This window comes from Rhinolophus sinicus, linkage group LG11 (assembly GCF_036562045.2).
Source record: "Rhinolophus sinicus isolate RSC01 linkage group LG11, ASM3656204v1, whole genome shotgun sequence".
NCBI classification, from domain to species: domain Eukaryota; kingdom Metazoa; phylum Chordata; class Mammalia; order Chiroptera; family Rhinolophidae; genus Rhinolophus; species Rhinolophus sinicus.
Window position 1 is genome coordinate 53,085,236 of NC_133760.1, and position 21,458 is coordinate 53,106,693.

At 40.9% G+C, this 21,458-nt stretch overlaps 1 protein-coding gene across 17 annotated transcripts in view; it reads left to right on the plus strand.

The window, feature by feature from the left end:
- Positions 1 to 21,458, plus strand: part of KMT2C (lysine methyltransferase 2C) — a 222,470-nt gene that overhangs the window by 53,819 nt on the left and 147,193 nt on the right. For 15 of the 17 annotated variants that reach the window (XM_074315065.1, XM_074315070.1, XM_074315069.1 and 12 more), the window contains exon 3: positions 20,250 to 20,391. In XM_074315065.1, the coding sequence (XP_074171166.1) occupies positions 20,250 to 20,391 (142 nt within the window). The remainder of the gene's footprint in view (positions 1 to 20,249; positions 20,392 to 21,458) is intronic. The other 2 variants (XM_074315066.1, XM_074315081.1) reach the window with 1 other exon arrangement.

A 21,458-nucleotide genomic window follows, 5' to 3' on the forward strand; every position in this document is an offset into this window, starting at 1 on the left:
TCTGCAGAGAAATATTTTATTAAAGGGAATTAAAATGGGAATAACTGCTGATTTCAGGCCATTAATAGAACAACTCATGGTATATTTCTGGCTTACAAACCATCTCGTGTTTGTTTAAGGCTTATTGTGTTATTAAGTGTGTGAGGAAAAAAATAAATTTCATTAGCAAGTGATATTATAAAATGCTGGGTTAAATCAGACCAAATCCTTTCTGGTTTGCTGGACTGTTCGGTGCCTTAGAAAAGCTAATGTGTATTGTGTATCTGCAAAAGGTAGGGGAGCTTGCCCAAAGCAGTTTCCAAAATTTACACAAAGCTAGTGATTTAGTAAGTTGTCAGAGGGGTGAAGGTCCATACTGTATCCAGAGGATATTGGTGTGAGATGGTGTCTCACTGAAAATATTATAGCAGCTGTTGGAATTTAAACATGGTGACAGGCTTTTTCTCTGAAGTTGAATCTTCTGCTCCCTAAACTCCTTTGCTCTCCTCCCACTGTTTTGCTTCCATAACCAAACCCCAATTCTGTGTTTTAGCAGGTGAAAATGGCTGGGGACAAACATCAACTTGCCGACTGGTGTCATGTAAATGTATGACCTCGGGTCTCAAGCAGCTCATGGTTGCTGCCCTTCACTCAGTCTCCTTTTACTTAGAAATTCTCTCTCCCATTATCAGGGATGGTTCTTTCTTTTCTCTCTTCAAATTTCTAACACTTCCTCCCATTTTTCATTCTTCAGTTAATGGTCTTGCTTATTCAATGGAAAAAGAAAAAGTCAGGAAAGAAATGACACATTCATCCCCCGTCAAATCTTCCTGCCTTCATCTCTACCTATATATACTCTACCTTCCCTGCTGTCAAAAGGGGATGAAACCTGTCTGTGGCCCCTGCTGTGCTCTGTCCTGGAGTCTGTCCCACTTCTTTTCTCATGGGCTCTGCGCCCTCAGTTTTCCGTGGATTTCCCCTCTCCGTGAATCGTTCCATTAGCGTTGGCACCTGCTGCAGTACCGGCCTTACGCACTAGTAGTTTCTCTTGCCCAGACATCCCCTTTCAGCAACTTTGTTGCGTCTTTGCTCATCTTTACAGCAAAACTCCTTGAAAAATAAGGAACAACCATGAGAGTTGCCTATAATCATGGTGGTTCCTTATTTTTGACTATTTTCCCATGAACCTACTTCACCCAAGCTTTCTTCCTCCTGCTCTCCTGAAGTTGTTCTTGTCGACGGCACCCGGGATCGCGTATTGCCAAACCCAGCGTTTAGGCTCTGTCCGCCGTCATTAGTCAGGATCATTTCATGCAGCAAACCACGTTCAGGAGTGAAACGCTTTTGTTTTTAAACTTGATTTTTTAGGACACCACATGCTCTTGGGTTTTTCCTCCCCCCTGGTTTCTCTCTATTTCCTTGTGCTCAGCCTCTCCTATATCAGGGATTCTCATCTACTTTACTTGTTTTAAATATTAGGTGTCTAAAGCAGGTCTCCTTAAGCTTCGTGTGTCCTCCGTGGAGCTGTTACCCTGAAACGTCTCCTCCTCCAGTGTCCCCACTTCATACACGACATCGTCTATTGTTCAGACTAAACGTACTGTCAGGCGCCACATGAGGACGTGTTGGTCCCTGACAGAAGACGGCCTGTGTGATGCTGGTCCCATAAGATTATAAAGGAGCGGAACGAATCCTATCACTTAGTGACGTCGTAGCCCTCATGACGTGGGGCAATGTATCACTCACATGTTGGTGCGGATGCTGATGTGAGAAAAACTGGTGTGGTGCCAGTCGTGTGGTGCCAGTCATGTAAACGTGTGGCACATACCCTTCCAGTCGTTGGCTACGCCATCTAGGTTTGCTTTCCATTTGTTTAAAACAAAAAAAGCAACAGCCATGAAGCACAATGAAGTGAAGTGCAATAAAACGAGGTGTATCTGTACACACTTGTTCAGTGTGTGACTTCCACACTAGGACGGACTCTTCTTGAAGTTGGGGATTTGTCTTATTCACGATTCATTTATTCTCAGTGCCTAGAAGGCTTCCAGGCCCAGTAGGCGTCAGCTCACTAACTGAAGCCTTGTTACGTTTTTCTCTCTTACTGCTCTTGGAACATCATCACCAGAAAACTGAAATTCTGAAGTTTAACTTTTTCTCACCTGAAGAGTAGTAGCCCCACCAATAGACCGTCTTCTCACACTTCCTGCTATGAGACATCCAGGCAAATCAGGTACCGAGAAGCTTTAACAGGAGCAGGCTGGTCCGAGTGGATATGCACATTTCTATCCTGGCCTTTTACACCAAGTGTGTTCGGCTTTGCTCTGTCCTTGTTCTTGAAAAGACCTTTGTCTAGTTCTTTCACTAAACACAGAGCAAGAAGAATAGTAAAGAAAAGGATAAAGAACAATTATTAAAACTACCAACATGCAGGTAAACCCAAGCGAAGAGAAGAGGTCCCTAAATTTCTAGCCAGTTTAAGAGCACAGTTGAGTTGGCTGCAAGGCTTTAACATGTCTGCATGTCTCAAGGCCCAAGGTTTGTTGGAAGGCCTCTTATTCCCGTAAACTCCATGTCTTGACACATTTCTTCAATGGTTTGTAGTAATAGAAGGGTCTTTATTAAAATGAGCACACTTTAGGGAGGGAGAGAGAGACAGAGAGACAGAGAGACAGAGAGACAGAGAGAGAGAGAGTGTGTGTGTGTGTGTGTGTGTGTGTGTGTAAGTGGTGGAAATGAGTATCTTACTAGTACCTGTTGGGAAAGTAGCAGGACATTTCATGGATCAGTTTGTTAAACTGATGGTGAGAAGGTCCTGGCCTCCATTTGGAGGTGGCGGCTGTTAACCAGTTCTGTGTGTTTCCCTTTATGAATAAAATCAAATTGAATGAAGTGCCAGTTACTTGAGAAGAGGAATCCCACTTTTCTTTGAGAATGATCACATAATCAGGGCCTTGTTTTAGTGACTTATAATTGGTTAATTATGATTTAGCTAATTACAGTTTTTCTTTTTACCATTCAACCTGTCAAAGTGTGGCTAGTGGGAGCCCCTTCCCGCTGGTTTCCAAGCACTTTTCAATATCACCTCTGAAGGTTTCAAAGCTCACCGCTGTTTCTCAGGCCTGCCTTTAATTCTCTCTACCCCAAGACACGAAATGGACCGCTCTCTGAGGACTCCTAGTTCTTTTTAGTGGAGAGAATAGTGTTAGAGAGAAACATCTAGGCTCTGGGGATGAAGATCATGTTGTTTTTGTTGAGAATTAGTTACGTTGTCTCATTTTAGGGATATGTTGGTTATTACATAGATAGGAGAGTGTACACATGCTTAGAAACACCTGGTCACATTGATACTTTCAGTTTACCTCTAGCATAATTTTTAAAAATAGACTTCAGTTTTTAGAGCAGCAAAACTGAGTGGATGGCGTAGAGGTTCCCCATATACTCCCTGCCCCCACATGCGCAGCCTCCCCCATTATCAGCCCCCCCCGCCCCCCCAGCCTGGCACATTTGTTACAGTTGAACCTATGTCGACACATTGTTATTACCCTAAGTCCACAGCTGACATTACGGTTCCCTCTGTGGTGTGCAATCTGTGGGTTTGGACAAATGCATCATGACGTGTGTCCATCATTACAGCATCATAGAGTATCTTCACTGCCCAAAAAGTCTGCTGTGCTCTGCTCTCTGTATCCCAAACCCTGGCAACCACTGACCTTTTTACTGTCTCCATAGTTTTGCCTTTTACAGGTCATACAGGTGGAATCATACAGCGTATAACCTTCTTAGATTGGCTTCTTTCACTTAGTAATATGCACTTAAGTTTCCTTTCATGGCGTGATTGCTCATTTCTTTTTATGGCTGGATATTCTGTGGTACCTATGTACAAGAGTTGGTTTATCCACTCAGCTACTGAGGGACATCTTGGTTGCTTTCAAGTTTTAATGATTATGAACAAAGCTGCTGTAAACATCTGTGTGCAGATTTTTGTGTGGACATCAGTTTTTAGCTCTTTTTGGTAAATACCAAGGAGCATGATTGCTGGATCATATGGTGAGTGTATGTTTAATTTTGTAAGAAACCGCCAAACTGTTTCCAAAGTGGCTGCACCATTTGCGTCCCCACCAGCACTGACTGAGAGTTCCTGTGGCTCCACGTCCTCGCCAGCATTTGGTGCTGTCGGTGCTTTGGATTTTAGCCATTCCAGCAGGAGTGTAAGTGGTATCTTGGTTTTTGATTTACATTTCCCTGGTAACATACGATGGGGAGCATCTTTTCATCTGCTTATTTGCTATCTGTGTATCTTTTCTGGTAGGTGTCTGTTAAAGTATTTGGCCCATTTTTAAATCAGATTGTTTTTAATATGTTTTGGATAACAGTCCTTATCAGGTATGTCTTTTGCAAATATCTTCTCCCATTTCTCTTGACAGTGTTTTTTTATAGACCAGAAATTTTTTATTTTAATGCAGTGCAGTTTATCAGTTATTTCTTTTGTGTATCAATGCCTTTGGTGTTATATCTAAAAAGTCAGTGCCAAATCCAAGGTCATCTAGATTTTTTTCCTATGTCATCTTCTAGGAAATTTATAGGTTTGCCTTTCATATTTAGGTCTGTGATTCATTTTCAGTTAATTTTTATGAAGGGTGTAAGGCCTGTGCCTAGATTTATTTTTTTGTGCAGGGATGTCCAGTTTTCTGTCATTATTTGTTGAAAAGACTACCTCTTCTCATTGTGTTGCCTTTGCGCCTTTCTCAAAGGTCAGTTAACTCTGTTTATGTAGGTCTGTTTCTGGGCGCTCTCTTGCTCCATTGACCATTTGCTCACCAGCACCACTTTGTCTTGATTTGTAGAGTCTTGAAGTCAGATAATGTTCGTTTTCCAGCTTCGTTTTTCTTTAATATTGTGTTGGCTTTCCTGGGTCTCCATGTAAACTTTAGAATTAGTTCTTCAATATCCACAAAATAATTTGCTGGGATTATGATTAGAATTGCATTGAATCTATAGTGCAAATTGGGAAGAACTGACATCTTGACAATATTGAGTCTTCCAGTCCATGAACATGGAATATTTCTCCATTTATCTACTGCTTCTTTGACTTCTTGCATCACTTTTGTGGTTTTTATCATACAGATATTTTATATATTTTGTTAGATTTATACCTAAGTATTTCATTTTGGGGGCTACTAATGTTAATGGTATATATTTTATTTCAAATTCCACTTGGTTATTGCTGGTATATAGAAAAATGACTGACTTTTGTCTATTAATCTTGTATCCTGAAACCTTTCTATAGTTGCTTATGAGTTCAGGAGTATTTTATTGTTGTTGATTCTTTTGGATTTTCTACATAGGTGATTGTGACATCTGTGAACAAAGACAGTTTTATTTCTTCCTTCCCAATCAGTATGCCTTTTATTTCCTTTTCTGGTCTTATTGCAGTAGCTAGAATTTCCAGTACGATGTTGAAAAGGAGAGGTGACAGGGGGCCCTTGTTTCCTTGTTTCTGATCTTAATGGAAAAGCTTCTAGTTTCTCACCACTAAATATGATATTGGCTGTGGTTTCTTTTTATAGCAATTCTGTATCAAGTTGAAGAAATCTGCTTTATTCCTAGTTTACTGAGCGGTTTATTTAAAATCTTAAATGGGTGTTGGAGTTTATCAAATGTTTTTCTGCAACTATTGATCTTGTGATTTTTCTTTTTTTCAGCCAATTGATGGAATAGATTACATTAATTGATTTTCAAATGTTGAACCAGTCTTGCATACCTGGGATAAATCCCATTTGGTTGTAGTGTATAATTCCTTGTATTCATTGTTAGATTTGATTTGCTAATATTTTGTTGAGGATTTTTGCATCTGTGTTCATCAGAGATATTGGTGTGTAGTTTTTTTGGTTTGTTTTCTTGTAAAGTCTTTGTCTGTTTTTGGTATTGTTGGCCTCATAGAATGAGTTAGGAAGTGAATTCCTCTGCGTCTGTCTTCCAGAAGACTCTGGAAGACAGAATATCTTCTGTCTTCTGTTTGGTAGAATTCACCAGTGAACGCATCTGGGCTTGGTGCCTTCTGTTTTGGAAGGTTATTAATTATTGATTCAATTTCTTTAATAGGTATAATGCTATCAGATTGTTTCTTTCTTTTTGTGGTCAGTGTTGGTAAATTGTGTCCTTCAAGGAATTGATACATTTCATCTAGGTTATCAAATTTGTGGGCATAGAATTGCTCATAGTATTCCTTTGTTATCTTTTTAATGTCTATAGGATCTGTAGTGATGGCCCTCCTTAATTTCTGGTATTAGTAATTTGTGTTCTCGTTCTCTCTCTCTCTCTCTCTCTCTCTCTCTCTCTCCCTCTCTCTCCCCCTCTCCCTCTCCCTCTCCCTCCCTCTTTCCCTCCCTCTTTCCCTCCCTCCCTCCCTCCCTCCCTCCCTCCCTCTCTCTTTCAGTTAACCTGGATAGGGGTTTATTGATTTTATTGACACCCCCTACCCCCGAAAGAACCAGCTTTTGGTCTCATTGATTTTTCTCTTTGATGTCCTATTTTCCAATCATTTCGTGTTTAATTTCTTTTTAAACTTTTATTTAAGTGTGTTTTTCTATGACCCGTCAGCTCCAAGTCAAGTAGTTGTTTCAATCTGGTTGTGGAGGGTGCAGCCCACAGTGGCCCATGTGGGGATTGAACCAGCAGCCTAGTTAAGAGCACCGCGCTCTAACCAACTGAGCTAACCGAGTGCCCCTCATCTCTAATTTTTATTTCTCTTTGTCTGCTTACTTTGGATTTAATTTGCTCTTTTTCTAATTTCCTGGGGTGGAAACTTGGCTGATTAATTTTAGATCTTTTTTCTCTTCTAATAGATACGTTCAATGCTATAAATTTCTCTCGAAGCTCTGTCACCATATTCCACAAATTTTGATCAGTTGTATTTTCATTATTATTTAATTCAAAATATTTAAAAATGTATCTTGAAATTTCTTCTTAGAGCCCTGTGTTATTTAGAAGTGTGTTGTTTAACCTCCAAATATTTTGGGATTTTCCAGTTGTCTTTCTGTTACTGACTTCTGGTTTAATTCCATTGTGGTCTAAGAGCAGACATTATGTGATTTCTATTATTTTAAACTTGTTTTATGGCCCAGGATGTGGTCTGTTGGTGAATGTTCCGTGTGAGCTGGAGAACAATGTGTATTTTGTTGTTGTTGGATGGAGTAGTCTATAGTCGTCCATTATATCCAGTTGATTGATGGTGGTTTTGAGTTCAACTATATCCTTACTGATTTTCTGCCTGCTGGACCTATTTCTGAGAGATGGGTGTTAACAACCATATGTAATAGTAGACTCATATATTTGTCCTTATAGTTCTATCCTTTTTACCTCATGTATTTTGACACTTTGTTGTTAGATGCATATGTGTTAAGGATTGTTATGTGCTTTTGGACAATTGACCCCTTTGTCATTGTGTAAGGCCTCTCTTTACCCCAATAACTTTACTTGCTACACACTCTGCAATTAATATAGCTTCTCCTGCTTTCTTTTATTCTGAAGTCTACTCTCAGCAAATTTGCAGTGTTCAGTACAGTATTAACTGTAGTCATCATGTCCGTGTGTTACATCTGTAGACTGTTCGTCCTGTGTATGTAACTGCGTCTCTGTACCTTTAACCAACATCTGACCGTTGCCTCAGCTCCTCAGGGCCAGTAACTACCTCTGTACTCTCTGCGCAACTTTACTTTTTTTAAAATTTAATTTGTTTTTTTAAATTGGGGGATATTGGTGAACAGTGTGTTTCTCCAGGACCCATCAGCTCCAAGTCAAGTCAGTGTTTTCAGTCTAGTTGTGGAGGGCGCAGCTCACTGGCCCATGTGGGAATCAAACCGGCGACCTGGGCGTTATGAGCACAGCACTCTAACCCACTGAGCCAACCAGTTGCCCCCCACTTTCCATTTTTCACTAGAATTTTGACTTGGTTTCTTAGTTTCTCAAAGGCTACAGACTTTTCAAAGTCCCACCTGGAGAGAACGTTCCTCAAATTATCTCTGGTACATCAGTTCCATTCTCAAGAATCTAAAGAGGCAGCGAGTGTTTGTTTGAACCCTTACTTCCCTGTTGTAATTAACACAAGGCTAAATGACACCTTCAGACTAAGAAGTTGTTGTTTGTTTGGCCTTGTTTGGCTTTTTCCATCACCCCCCAAACTCCTTTGTGCTGTCCCTTTAAAGTCACATCTTTCGCCTCCCTAACCCTTGGCAACCACTGATTTGTTTTCCCTCATTATAATTTTGTCTCTGAGAATTCCAAATAAACAAAATACAATGTGTAACTTTCTGAGACTGGCTGCTTTCGTTTAGCTTAATACCTATGAGATACATCCAGGTTGTTCTAGGTACAATCTAGATTGTTCTTTTTTATTGCCAAGTGGTGGTGTTTTGTATAGATAGATGTACCGTTCACTTGTTGAAAGACATTTTGGTAGTTTCAAGTTTTCAGCTATTCAAAAAAGTTATGAAACAAGTTTTTATATAAGTATGAGTCTTCCAGTGTTATCCTTTTCCCGAACGGTTGTAGCCATTATTTGTCCTTTGCCTTTCCATATGCATTTGAGAATCAGCTTGTCTTTTTTTTTTTTTTTTTTTTTTAAACAAATTATCCTGCTGGGATTTTAATTGAAATTGTGTTAAGCCTGTACATCAACTGGGGGAGAATTGACATCTTTACTCTGTTGGGTCTTCATCTCATGAACCTGGCATGTTTCTCCATTTGGGGCTCGTTTGATATCTTCATGGTGTTTTGTAATTTTTATTGTACAGATACTGATTATGTTTTGTCAGTTGTACTAATTATTTTATTTCTTGGGGAGCTATTATAAAATGATAAATTTTAGATGCTGGTTTCTAATTGCACATTACTAATAAATAAAAGTATCATTTATTGTTGTATTTTGCCTTATACACTGCAATCTTGCTAAACTCACCGTTCGTATCATGTTAGCTGTGTAAGTTATTGTGGTGTTCTTTCCACCTTATAGAATAAATGTTTTAATTCCTTAATTTTCATTAATTACTAAACCAAAAATTAAAATGTTTAAGGCTGGTGTGTCTTTTAACGTGATTTCTAGTGTTTTTCCTACATTTGGATATTAATTATTTTTATTATTTTCTAAGTGGTTTTCAATTGTAGTTTTGATCTCCTCTTTGTCTTCTGATGTATTTGAGAGTTCTAAAAATTTCTAAGTATTTGTGTTGATTTTCTCTTTGTTTTTGTGATTAACTTCTAATTTTATTGTAGTGTTGGTTTTGTACACTTTTTACATTTTAGAATTTGAGGTTCCTTGAAGTCTTTATTGGTTTTGGAAAATTCTCAGCTATTATATATTCAAATGTAGAAGGTGCCAAAAAGCCAAAAAAATGTACACACATTTTAAGAAAGGAACTGTATTAAAATTGTAATATTCAGTATATACTTATAACAAAAGGACTACAAGTCACACTTCTGCAATTACAAGAGGTGCTCGAAGTGGTTCCCATCAGCATCTAGACACTTCTGATTACAGAGAACAACTGCTTGAGCAACGCTGACCAAAGTGTCCACTTGTGTCCGTTTTTATGGCAGCCTTGGTACTGCGTTTGCACCATTCTTCCTCCTTCTCTCCACGTGCTCACTAGACTGTGCCACTGTGTTTGTTGCCATGTATCTTCTCGTTTGTCGTTTTGTATTCTTTTGTGTCTGTCCTTTATTCTGGACAGATCTGAACAGGCCGCCCACCTTGCTTATACCCATTCAGCTTTGTCTGATCTGCTGTTAAATATGTCAGTTGAGCCCATTTCCTGTATTTTAAAATGTATTCTTTTTAAAATTTGCAACATCACCTTTTATAGTTTCTAGTTCCCTCCTGAAAACTTTAATGCTTGGGTTTTATTACCTGTAACAGTTGGTTTCAAGTTTTTGTTTGATTGTTCCGGTGCCCAGAGTCCTGTGGCTCAGTTGCACTTGTTCTGGCCCTTTCTTGCTTCTGTCGTTTTGTTTCCTCGTGGAACTGATTATGTGCGTAGGTGCCCGACAATATATTTGACAGTTTATTTGTGGGAATATGTTGATGATTTCTTCCCTCTGAAGGTCGTTTTTCTTTGATTTTTTTTTTTTCGGCTGATACCTCGGGGCACTAGTTACCTAAGACCACCTCAGTTGAGTGTCACGGCTGGGGCACTAGTTACCTAAGACCACCTCAGTTGAGTGTCACGGCTGTGTTGTCTGTTCTAAGCGTGTGATGCAAAGCTGTGCAGCAGCCCTTGTGTGGATTGATTTATTTCTGGGGCACTTTTACTCTTAATCCCCAGCCCTTTGGGGTTCCTGCCACCACTGAACCGCCGTGGTCGTACACTTTCTAGGGGCATTGTGACTTTTGCCTCTTCCTGAGCAGCTGACACCCCCATGGGAAAGGCAGCCCGGGATGCCAGGCTCACCTTCCTCCCTGCTGCTCTCCAGGAGCGTCAGATGGTGATTCCTTACTACCGTGTTAGTTTTCTGATGCTTTTAACACTTGTTTACTTTTTAAAATATTTCACTGGGCTTTCTCATTTGACTTCAGTGGGAGGGTTGTTCCAAATTACCTAGACTGCTGTTAGTGGAGTTTTTTTGTTCCCTAATATGTAATTAGTTTATGTAAATGTTTTCTGGGTGCTTGAATAGAATGTATAGCCCCCTTACCCCCCTTGGATGGTGTATGAAACTTGATGTTGATTTATTGGATTCAGTCTGCTAGGATATTGTTACTGAAAGTAAAATAACAGAGATTCCAAGAAAGAAGGAAATCTGTGGGTCATATGCTGTCATGTTCAGAGGTCAGATGTTCAGGGTTTTGAGTTGGCTTAATTCAGGCTCCCTGCTGGCATAAAGCGCCTGTTTCTTTGCATCTCTCAGTTTTGTTGTTGTTGTTGTTGTTGTTGTTGAGTCAGCTTCACTCTCTGGCTGGCTGCCCTTGATGGAAGATGGTTCCCTGCAGCCTTGGGTGCCACATGATTTCTTGTCCCTCTCCGAGCAGAAGAAGCATGTCTCTGTATCGGTTAAACAGAATTCTGAGACCAGTTTAGAGAACATGTCTATCTGACCCTGCCTGTTTAAAAAGTAAACCAATCTGTGGAATCCCAGTGCAATAGTCAGAGCTCACTCCTGGAGACAGGAATGGAAGCCGCGTGGGGCTTCAGTGGCAGAGGCAAAGAATGGATACCAAGCGGGAGCTGGCGTCCCCGACGTAGGTCGGGCTTACAGGTTAGGTTGTGCTCCGTTGTTCCCTTACCCTTTGTCTGCTTCCTCTGTTAAGGGCTAGGACAGGCGGCCAGGTGATTTTTTCTGCTGCTTTGGTTGAGCTGCTTTGATCCACAGATTTTGATTTTTCCTTTGTTTCAAGAATATTTTCTTCCATAGAACCTTTGAATATTTTTTCCATTTAGTCTTGTTTCTTTGTCAGTTAGTAATCATTATGCACATTTGTTGTACTTGTTATTTGTCTTTCTTGACTAATTTTCTTTCATCACTTCCACTGTTTTAGATGCTGTGTTTTCTCTAGTCCGTCTTCCACATTACCAACATTGTTTGCAGAATTATTGTTGTTACTTCATGTGGTTCCTCTTGTTTTCGGTTCTGTAATTATTTTGTTTTCTTTAATTTTGTGACTTCGGCTCACACTCTTCCACTAAGTAGCGGTTAGCTTCGTGTCTGGAGCCCGCCTGCCTGTGTTTGAACCCAGCTCCTCCAGTTGTGTTCGTGAGCAAAGTTCCTCGACCTCTCACTTGCTTCTTCATCTGTAAAATGGAGCCGATGGTAGTAGCTGCTGTTGGGAGGACTCCTCCTGAGACCCAGGGCGCATCTCTCCCACCCTGCACTTGTTGAGTTTGCCAAGAATGGACGGCCTCGACTGCTCCTTCTCTGGGCCATTTCTCAGGACTGTGTTTGCAGGGAGCAGCCTTGAAAAATGAGGCAATGTCTTCCTCTGAGACAAAGAGCGGGCTTGTTTACTGCTTATTATAAAAGCAGTGGATTCCCCAGGCCCCCTGTTCCTTCCTTGTAATCAAATTCACTGTGAGTATAAGCATTTCGTTGAGCCCATGGTGTCTCTCCTGTGAGACTTGGGGGCCAAAAGGGAACTGACACGATGTCCTCATGCTGCTTGCTGTACAGTGAGTAATGAAGTCCTTTGTCTTGGATCCAGGAGTCTCCTGTCTTCTACCAGCATCTAGGAAACAGTAACAGACTAACTTGTTAGCTGTGTCAAATCCCAGACCTGACAGCTGTCTTCATAAGGTTGTTGTGAAGTTGACATGAGTTAATGCGTGGTATCAAGTGGTGAGGACATAGTCAGCACTTACTGGAAAGTAGCCATGACGATATTGCTTTAAATATTCTTTTCGTATTCACACTGAATTTTGCGGCCTAAGTAAAGCTATTTCTCAGAAGGAGATTAAGATCGCTATAAATAGCTATTATTATATGGTGAAGACGTACATTGTAATATGTTGGTTTTAGGTTTTTAAATTAATTGCAAACAATGAATATTCATTAAAGTACGTTTTAAAAAAGTTACTATATAGAAAAACTGAAGGAAATACTTTTAATAACTAAAACATCCAGAGAGCAGTTGACTTTTATCCGTTACTATTTTAATGTCAGTGTAGTTTTTGGCTCTTCATAAGTTTTGGACTCTTATTGTTAATCCTTTGTGCATGCATTTTTTAAAAAATCATGTTAAGAATTATAACAGGAATGTGTATTTGTGAAAATTTATGGAAGTATGGATAAGTATAGAGACTAAGTTAGCTGTGAAAGTATTAACTTCTAGAGAAAACCATGTTCACATTTTTATTTGTTTAGTTGCTTATATTTTAAAGTCTATGTGCTCTGTGAAAGTAGTGACTGCTTCCTACATATTACCAATCAGTATCAATACTGTAGTGAATAAACATAGGATAATTACAGTGTTTGCTGTTTCTAGTGTAGTGCTACATTGTTTCGCTTTACAACCCATTTTGGATGTAGTGGATACACTAGATTCAGTAAGATACAAACACAGCTAGAAAATGTAGCTGTCAGAACACTGACTTCTTTTGACCACTGCTATCGGAAAGGACATGATTACACAATTTCTTAGATACATAGTCTTAGTATAAAAGAAACATGAAAAGTATTGCAATTCTTTAAAGGTAAAGGGAGTTAGGAGAGAAAAATGATTTTTATTCTACTTCATAATTGACTAAAGCATAGAAACATGCATATTGTTTGGATAAGTAGTAAAAACAAATGCTGGTGTTGACTAACATAATTAGAAAGTATAGCCCATTTAAAATATTTTGTGTGTTTTTCTCTATGGTTTTTGCAATCCTTTATGTATATAATAAGATTTAGCTGCTTTCTTTCTTTTACGCAGTATATAATTAATTAAGCAAGTATTGACCATCATTCAGATTTTGTGATTGGCTCTGGTTTGTAAAATAGATAACAGTACCTGCTTTTGTAGAACGCGTCATGTTGCGGGGTGCCGTCTCCTATGAAGGTGCCATTGGCCCCTTTGGGAGACTTTTTTCAAGCAGTGTTTTTCAGTCGATACAATAAAAAACTTAAGATTGCAAAGATAAACAGTTATGTCGAAATATTATCAAAATAGTTAAAAAGCCAAATTCATAATTTCATAGCCTTTTTTATTTACACTTAAATTATAACATCTAATTTAATAATTACTGTAATTTTGAAGTAGTGATGAGGGTAAATGATAGCTGCAAACACTGAACGTGATGAGAAATTATCTGCTTGCTGTTGGTGCCAGAGACACAGGTGTTGCTATCCCACTCTGCTGATCATATATTCATAGTGAAATGGGGCTTTAGGTTTCTAAATCTCAGAGGTTAGCAAAAGTAAAGACGTAACTTCTCTCTTCGATATCCTAGAACTCTTGATTAAGTACATTTAAAAAAATCCATTAAAAGACATGACACTTTGAAAGAACGGACTGTGTACTGATTGATCAGGGCGGCCATAGTTGGACATTGGAATATTTTTGACGTCTTGCCTTCTATTATGATGTCATATTACTGAGATTACTGAATATACAGAGGTGCCCAAAAAATGTGTACACATTTTAAGAAAGGAGAAAAATATTAAAATTACGCTGACGGTGACCACTTTGAGCACCTCTTGTCATTGCAGAAGTCAAACATGACTTGTATTCATCTTTTGATATCGGTATATATTGAGTATTACAATTTTAATACTTTTTTTCCTTTCTTAAAATGTGTATACATTTTCTTGGCACCCTCTGTATTTGCAAGACACCACATACAACCCTTTCAAATAATAATTTAATCTTTCAGGGAAATAATTTCATAATTGTCCCAAATCAAAATATTTTATTTCTGTGAACTTGGCTATAAATGTTCTCTCTGTATTCTGATTCAGTGGTGTTTAAAAAATAAAGAGAAAAACCGTACATTTTCAGATTTCATCTCATATTCAACAAATGATTCCTCAGTAACACGGTTTGTAGAACATTAACATTATTTATTCACGAGCCGTGTGTGCCCCACTCAGACGCAGTGTCTGCAGTGTGTAGTGTGGGAAGGAAGCCCTTTGAGTCCTACCAACCTGGTGAATTCCAGCTTTGCTACTGTTCGCTGTGATCTTGAGCGTGTTTCACTTTCAGACTTCAGTTTCCTTATCTTTTAAATGAGGATAATATGTCAGATGTTATTTAACAGGAAGAGTGAAGTGAGGGAACTGTTAGGCGTGCTTGTCCTTTTAGTTTTAGCCGGGTTTCCAATTCCTTTCTGAATCTTTTCTAAGCTGTACCCCCAGCACAACAATTGGTGTATCCTGTGGTTATCATCGGCTGTCTCCCGACTAGATCCATCAAGTATTGGGGTCCTGACTATTTTTGTCCTGGCCACCATCTGAATAGAAGGTGTAGTACACAGCAGTTACTCAAGATTCTGTTTGGTAAAAAGAATCATTCAAAAGTGATGATTTATTAACTCCCTCACATATAGCCACGAAGTTCTAAATAAACGTTCTGTTCATTTCTGTTACTTCCTACAATGCAATTTAATAATGTGTGATCTGACATCAAGACTTCAATATCTAGCGGGTGATACTCAACTAGGTGGGAAAGTACATAGTTAGAATATAGTGCGTGAATGTAAATAATCAGAATAGCAGCCACATACATTTACGTACTATATACCTTAGGCTTTGGGCTAAGTGCTTTCCATGTTTTACCCTTTTGAGCCTAAAGACGGCTTTACACGCGGTGCTTTTAGCTATCTTTTAAATGATCACACTGAAATTGAGATGAGGTGGAGTAACTTGCCAACGTCACATTGTTAGCAAGTGGCTGGGCTAGGGTGCAAATCCTGGACCAGTTGAGTCCAAGCCTTTGATTTTAACTAACACAGCAAATAGCCTTTGCTATTAATTGAAACTTTTTGTGTCACAGAGTCAACTGTTCAGGACTAAGTAAGAGTTGTGGGAGGTGGAGCTGCATTGAGTGAGGGCAAGCGTTAGGTCTAATTTACCGTCGCATCCCGTTTATCTTTGCTTCCTCAGAAGCACAGAGGTGATGCTATTGAACGTGCGCTGTCCAAGTTCTGTTAGGAACCCCCTTACCTAGGTCATCAGGTTCTTTAGTACCGTCACTGCCGCACTAGTGCCACCTAGTGGTTGGAGATTCAACACAGGTAGATGCTCCAGATAAAATCAGCCCCCTCTCATCATCTCCTGGGGTGCAGGGACCCACGCCTTTCTGTCTTGAGAGCGTTTTCTCACCCAGTGGCATTGCCTGTATTTGACGTCAGTTTCAGAGCAAGGAGGAAGACACTGGGGAGTTTATAACAGTGTCTGTGTACCCAGTTTTCACAGTTTCGCACGAATAGAACCCTGTGAAAGGCAACAACTCTGCAGAGTGGCAGAGGCCCCGAGCTGGGGCTTTTTCATTGGTTGAATGGTTGGCGTTCTTGCTTCAGACAGAAGCACAGCCTGTTGTTCAATAATGCATTTTCACGAGTAACTGGGGTCCTCCAGACTGGCATCAGGACGATTTCCTCAGTTGTCACTGCGTCCACGGTGATTTTACCCAGAGCATCTCTGGTTGGAAATTTGGATGACATCACTTTCTCCCAGAGCAGTCTGTTCCACTTTCTGCTGCCAAACTCGGACAGTCTTCTGAAGACCAGGGCTAGGAGAAGAGAGAGACAAAAACACTAGTTTAATTGTCCTGCTTTGACTTTGACGGATAGTAAGATCCAATTTATTCTCCTAAATGAAGAGTGACAGTTTAAAAAGATAGGTTCTCTTATTACATAGTTTCACATATTTACGGATACCTCTTTCTATTTTGTGACTGGAAGTGTTCCCTAGGAAGCAGTCGTAAGAGTCCTCCTTCCTTAAAGAACGAATGACCAAAACGACAAAATGCAAACCAAAGATAAAGCCAGCCGCACCAACCCCTACTGCTTCTTTAGCAGAAGCCTTGTTAAGGTCGTGGGAGAGCCAGGATACTAGTAACTGGAGGAGAAAAGAGAGGTTGGGGTGAACTCTTAGAGCCAGCCTTCTAATGTGTTTGTGGCTCAGGCCTAGTCCTGTTCCCATTTGAAAAAAAGTGCCTATAGTTTGAGCCTGTTTTTCTCCCATCTCCCATCTGATATGCTGGGAACCTAATTTCAAAAGGTGTGTACCCGAAAACCTTCCAGCCTACCACTAACATTCATGTTTCACCTTGCTGTTTCCTTCTAGTTCCAATTAGAGAGAGAGACAGACAGACAGACAGAGACAGACACAGTGCCCTCCTGCTTGTTTCACCTCAGTTGCACGCAAATAAAATCTCTAAAAATGTTGAGCATGTTAATGTATATTCTTTTTAAGAAGGACAAAAATAAGGGACTAGCTAGGATTGTGCTGCAGTTGTCAGAAGAAGCAAAATTTGGACGCGAGGCCGTAAGTGTGGACACCGTAGCAGCACGCTGAGAGCAGAGAGGCCAGCCCCCGCTGGAGCGAACACAGTTTGGGGAGGAGGCTAAACGGACTTGGCTCTTAGAAGAGCCGTGTTCCCAGGGGAAGGTAATGGCATGTGACCTGGTCCCTTGGGCTCAGTATCTGTAAGCTTCTGACAGTCTTCTTCTTTCTTTACATTTCTCTTGACTCTTACCATTTCCCATTATCTAGTAATAGGACTGGTACAAAAAAAGCATATCCGGACGTACTCTGGGCATCTCTAGGTAGAAATGAAATGCTTCCTTAAAGGTAATTTTATATATGGTCCTTATAATATAACAGTTTGACTATAATAGGCAGAGAGGATCTCTCCAGCAGATCTGCACTGCTTTCTGTCTGGTTGTAAAAGTGCTACAGGGCAGGCAACACAGTAACTTATGGCTCTTTCCAGATGCTTTCCCTAGAGCGACTGGCTCTGTAGACACCAATTCTGCTTCCCAAGTCACTGCAGGTCACAGACATACCAAATATTTTGATACAGCATAAAAGGAGTCGTTTGATTTTCAAACTCCAGTATCACTGTTCTCATCCCCCACCGGATCACCAACCCATTATTTTAAGTTTTTGTCGTGGCAGTTCCCTACTCCTGATTCCGGTTTCTGTGTGTTAGGGCATGGGTTAAAGTGCTATCAGAGACCCCCGAATACAGCAGTGGCTTAAGCAAAACAGCAGTTTTTCCTCACGTGTAGTATTTCTGAGAGAGAGAGGTCCCGGCCGAGGGGCGTCTTTGCTCCCTATGGTGGTTTATGGACCCACACCTTCCATCTTATTTCTCTGCCTGTCCCGAGAGTGTTGGTCTCACCTGCCTCAGCAGCCGGGTGGCTGACGTGTCCCCGTTCCAGCCCATAGGAAAGAGGGAACACTGCTGTGTAGTCCGGAGAGGCACCTCCTTTTAGGGCTGTGGATGCTGCACGGTCACCTCTGCTCGTATTCTGCTGGTGAGAACCTGCCGGGCTTGCTGCCAGGAGGCTGGGAAGTCAGCGTGGGGCCGAGCACTCTGCGCCCTCCTGAAGACGGAGCAGCTCAGCGAGCAGCAGTGTGGATTGGTCCTTGGTCCGTTTTTCTGCAGGGCCTGAGCTGTGCTGGTCCATGGGCTCTACTCTGGAGCTGGACACCTTTCTGGGGAGACCGACTATGTCTGTTTTCTTTCAGGCTGTGATGCAGGTTTTTCATTTTGTTCATGGTGTCTTTTTTTAGATAGTGATTAGAAATTTTAATATGATAAAATTTGCAAATATATTTAGAACTCTTTGATGTAAATGTATTTTATATTTGTAGATTTCAATTTGGGGACTCTATATCAGTTTTGTGGCTGGGGATAGATGGTCAGGCACCATGGTTCATAGGCCCCACAATAACTTTTCTATTTCAGTTTGAAAAAGAAACATGTTATTTTTAATAGGAAAACCAAAACCATCTGTTTGATGCCTCATTTCACCATTAATTTTATGATTTGACAGGATTTATAATTATTTGTACTATTTATTTATTTATTTATTTATTTATTCTTACTGGGGAATATTGGGGAACAGTGTGCTTCTTCAGCTCTAAGTCATTGTCCTTCAATCTAGTTGTGGAGGGTGCAGCTCAGCTCCAAGTCCAGTTGCTGTTTTCATTCTTTAGTTGCAGGGGGCGCAGCCCACTATCCCATGTGGGAATTGAACCAGCAACCTTGTTGTTGAGAGCTCGCGCTCTAACCAGCTGAGCCATCTGGCTGCCCCTACAATTGTTTGTATTTTTTCTAACCAGTTACTAGTTTTTAAAATTATTCATTTGTCAGAATACCTCCCTAAAATTCATTTTGAATGTATGAGACCTCGATAGTCACAAAAATAGGAAAGTCAAATCAAAGTGCTGATCTTAGTGATAAGAGATCAAATTTGGTGTGAAAGTTAGTGTTCAAGCTGCTGGATGTATCTAGTGTGCAGTTAAAATTGGGTCTGGAACGCAGGAGAGTAGTTAGGGCTGTTGATTTACAAACCTGTACATCCAGAGGACACCATTGGAACCTGGGTAATAATTACGTTCTTCCCAGAGGAAAGAACTCACGCAGGGTGTGTGCATGCATGGCGTGCAAAGGGCTGAAAGAAACCCGCTGAAAAGACAGACAATAGAACACTTGATCTTTGCTAGCAACCTCAGGAGCCAGCGAGATGGGAGTTTTCTAATTTCACAGGCAAGTAAATCGAGCCTGAGAGGGATGCTTTTACACAAAGTTGGATAGATAGTAGTTGGCAGAACTGGTACTTGGGACCGGGTCTTTCTGGTGCCGCAGCCTGCAGCATCCCTTGTGTCTCCCTGCTTACTAAGGTAGACGAGCACTTCACTAAGGGGCAAGGAAGTCTGTGATGTCGGAATGTTCGAAGGCTCGAGAGTGGGCCCAGGTTGTTAGCTCTGTTGCCTTTGATGGTGGTGGGCAGGGCAGTTGCCGGGTCGGGCTGTGGGTGCCTGTTAGGAAGGGTTAGCTGACGGGGAGGCAAGGAGTGCAGTCACTCCAGAGTCCCATTTCCTGAAGTGCGGTGGCGAATGGAAGGGGAGGGAGGGGGGGGGAGAGAGAGAGAGAGAGAGAGCACATGCATGCTCGCGTTAGTTGAGGGGGTACAGAAAGGACTAAAGTTAGAAAACAGGGGTGGAGCCCAGAGCACGGAATCCTGTCAGCGTGCTTGTGGAGTGGTGCTCAATGCTGTCTAGCGACAGAGTAGGAAAGACTGATTTAAAGCGAAGGGGGACGTTTGCAGCGAGCGTGTTTGAAAATCCTCTCAGCACTTAGGTTTGTGTGAAGGGTTCGCAGTTGGAGTCTTGAGGGTAGTTGGAAAAGGCAATGAAGTCAGTGTGTGTTTTTTCAGTTCTTTAGCTTTTAGAATGGCTAATAATTAGAGGGCGTAATGGCTTTTAATGATAGTTTCAGTTTATACGTTGTGAAGAAACTTCTTTTTAACGAGTCACATCGAAATACATTTGTTCTGTACACGAACTGCTATAATCCTGAATTTAAGATTCTTAACATTTATTACTAAGAGGAAACTTCTCGGAGTCACTCATAATTTGGGGACAAGGAAAAGTATGCCATGTGTGACATTATCTGATTATCATTTTGTGATACAGAATAAACATAAATAATGCCATTGATTATATACACAAGCTTCCTTTTGTGCTGTCATTTGTTTCATGCTTTTTCCTTTCTGACATGTGCTTTATAGATGAATTCACCAAAGATTAAATGCAAAAATGACGGTCCTCCCTTGTTCACTATTAAGCAGAAATCAAAGAACAGTCTGCAGAAGAGGACGCGGAAGCGGAAGGGGACAGCAGCAAAGAGCCAGTGCCGGCCCTGCAGCGATCGGTGTCTGAGGAATCTGCCAGCTCCCTGGTCTCTGTTGCTGTAGAAGCCAAAATCAGGTGAGAGAGCGAATGCGGCTGATGGCAGACGAGTGCGCGGAGCTGACTGCCTAGAACATTCAGAGAGTGAAGTCTGGGATGTGAATCTGGATTACTTTGATTAGTTAGTAGCTTGACGTTTGAGGCTGACACCTCTGCGTGTAGTTGGGGGAGAGTGTGTCTGTGGCTTAGGTGATTGTAGAATCCGTTCTACAACCCGCTCTGCAACAGTCTAGCCTGTCACTCTGCTCTCCTCACACTCGGACAACACATTCCCAGGGTGTTCTTCCCACCAGAAGAATAACCAAGCTTTTAGCATAAGAATGGATTTTGATATTTACCTGTAAACTTAAGTTATACTCTTATAACCTACCCTCTCTTTATTCTTAGACATTATAACCTATAATCTATCTGTGTGCAATGCAGCTTTGAAGTCTTTTGGTTTTTTTTTTATGTTACGTGAAAGACACGAACAAAACCACGAAATCATCCTTCAGTGAATGCTCCCATCTTTTTGAAGTGTTTTCTTTTGCTTTTGGCACACTTCCTCCTCGCACTGGAGCCTTTTGCTTGCCTCTGTGGGAACGCCCCCCTTTTATGGTGGGAGCGCTTCGCGTCTGCTTTCCCTCTGCTCACGCCCTGGAACGTGCATTCAGTCTGACCGCTAGCTAGATGGTGTCTGTGTGCTAATGAACCCCACGTTTCTATTTCCAGGGCTGACTTCTCGGAGCTCCAGACTTTTCTATCCATCTGTCTGCTTGACACCTCCTTTTGGAAGTTCGCTAGACACTCACCCTTAGTTACCATGCCCTGAATCGCTCTTCAGTCTGACCCCACATCGTCTGCCCAGAGTTCTCCATTTTAATAAATAATACCAGTATTCACCCAATTGCTTAGGCCAAGAACTTGAGTTAATCCTTAATTTCTAACTTTTCTCACGTATTATATTCTAAATCCTATAGCTCAACTTTAGAAGATCTCCCAAAACAATCCTTACCCTCTTCACTTACTTACTATTTGGATTCAAGCCCGTTATTTTTCAGGGGGCAAGAATCGTGTTTTAATTAGTCTCTGCTTCTTCTCTTTAC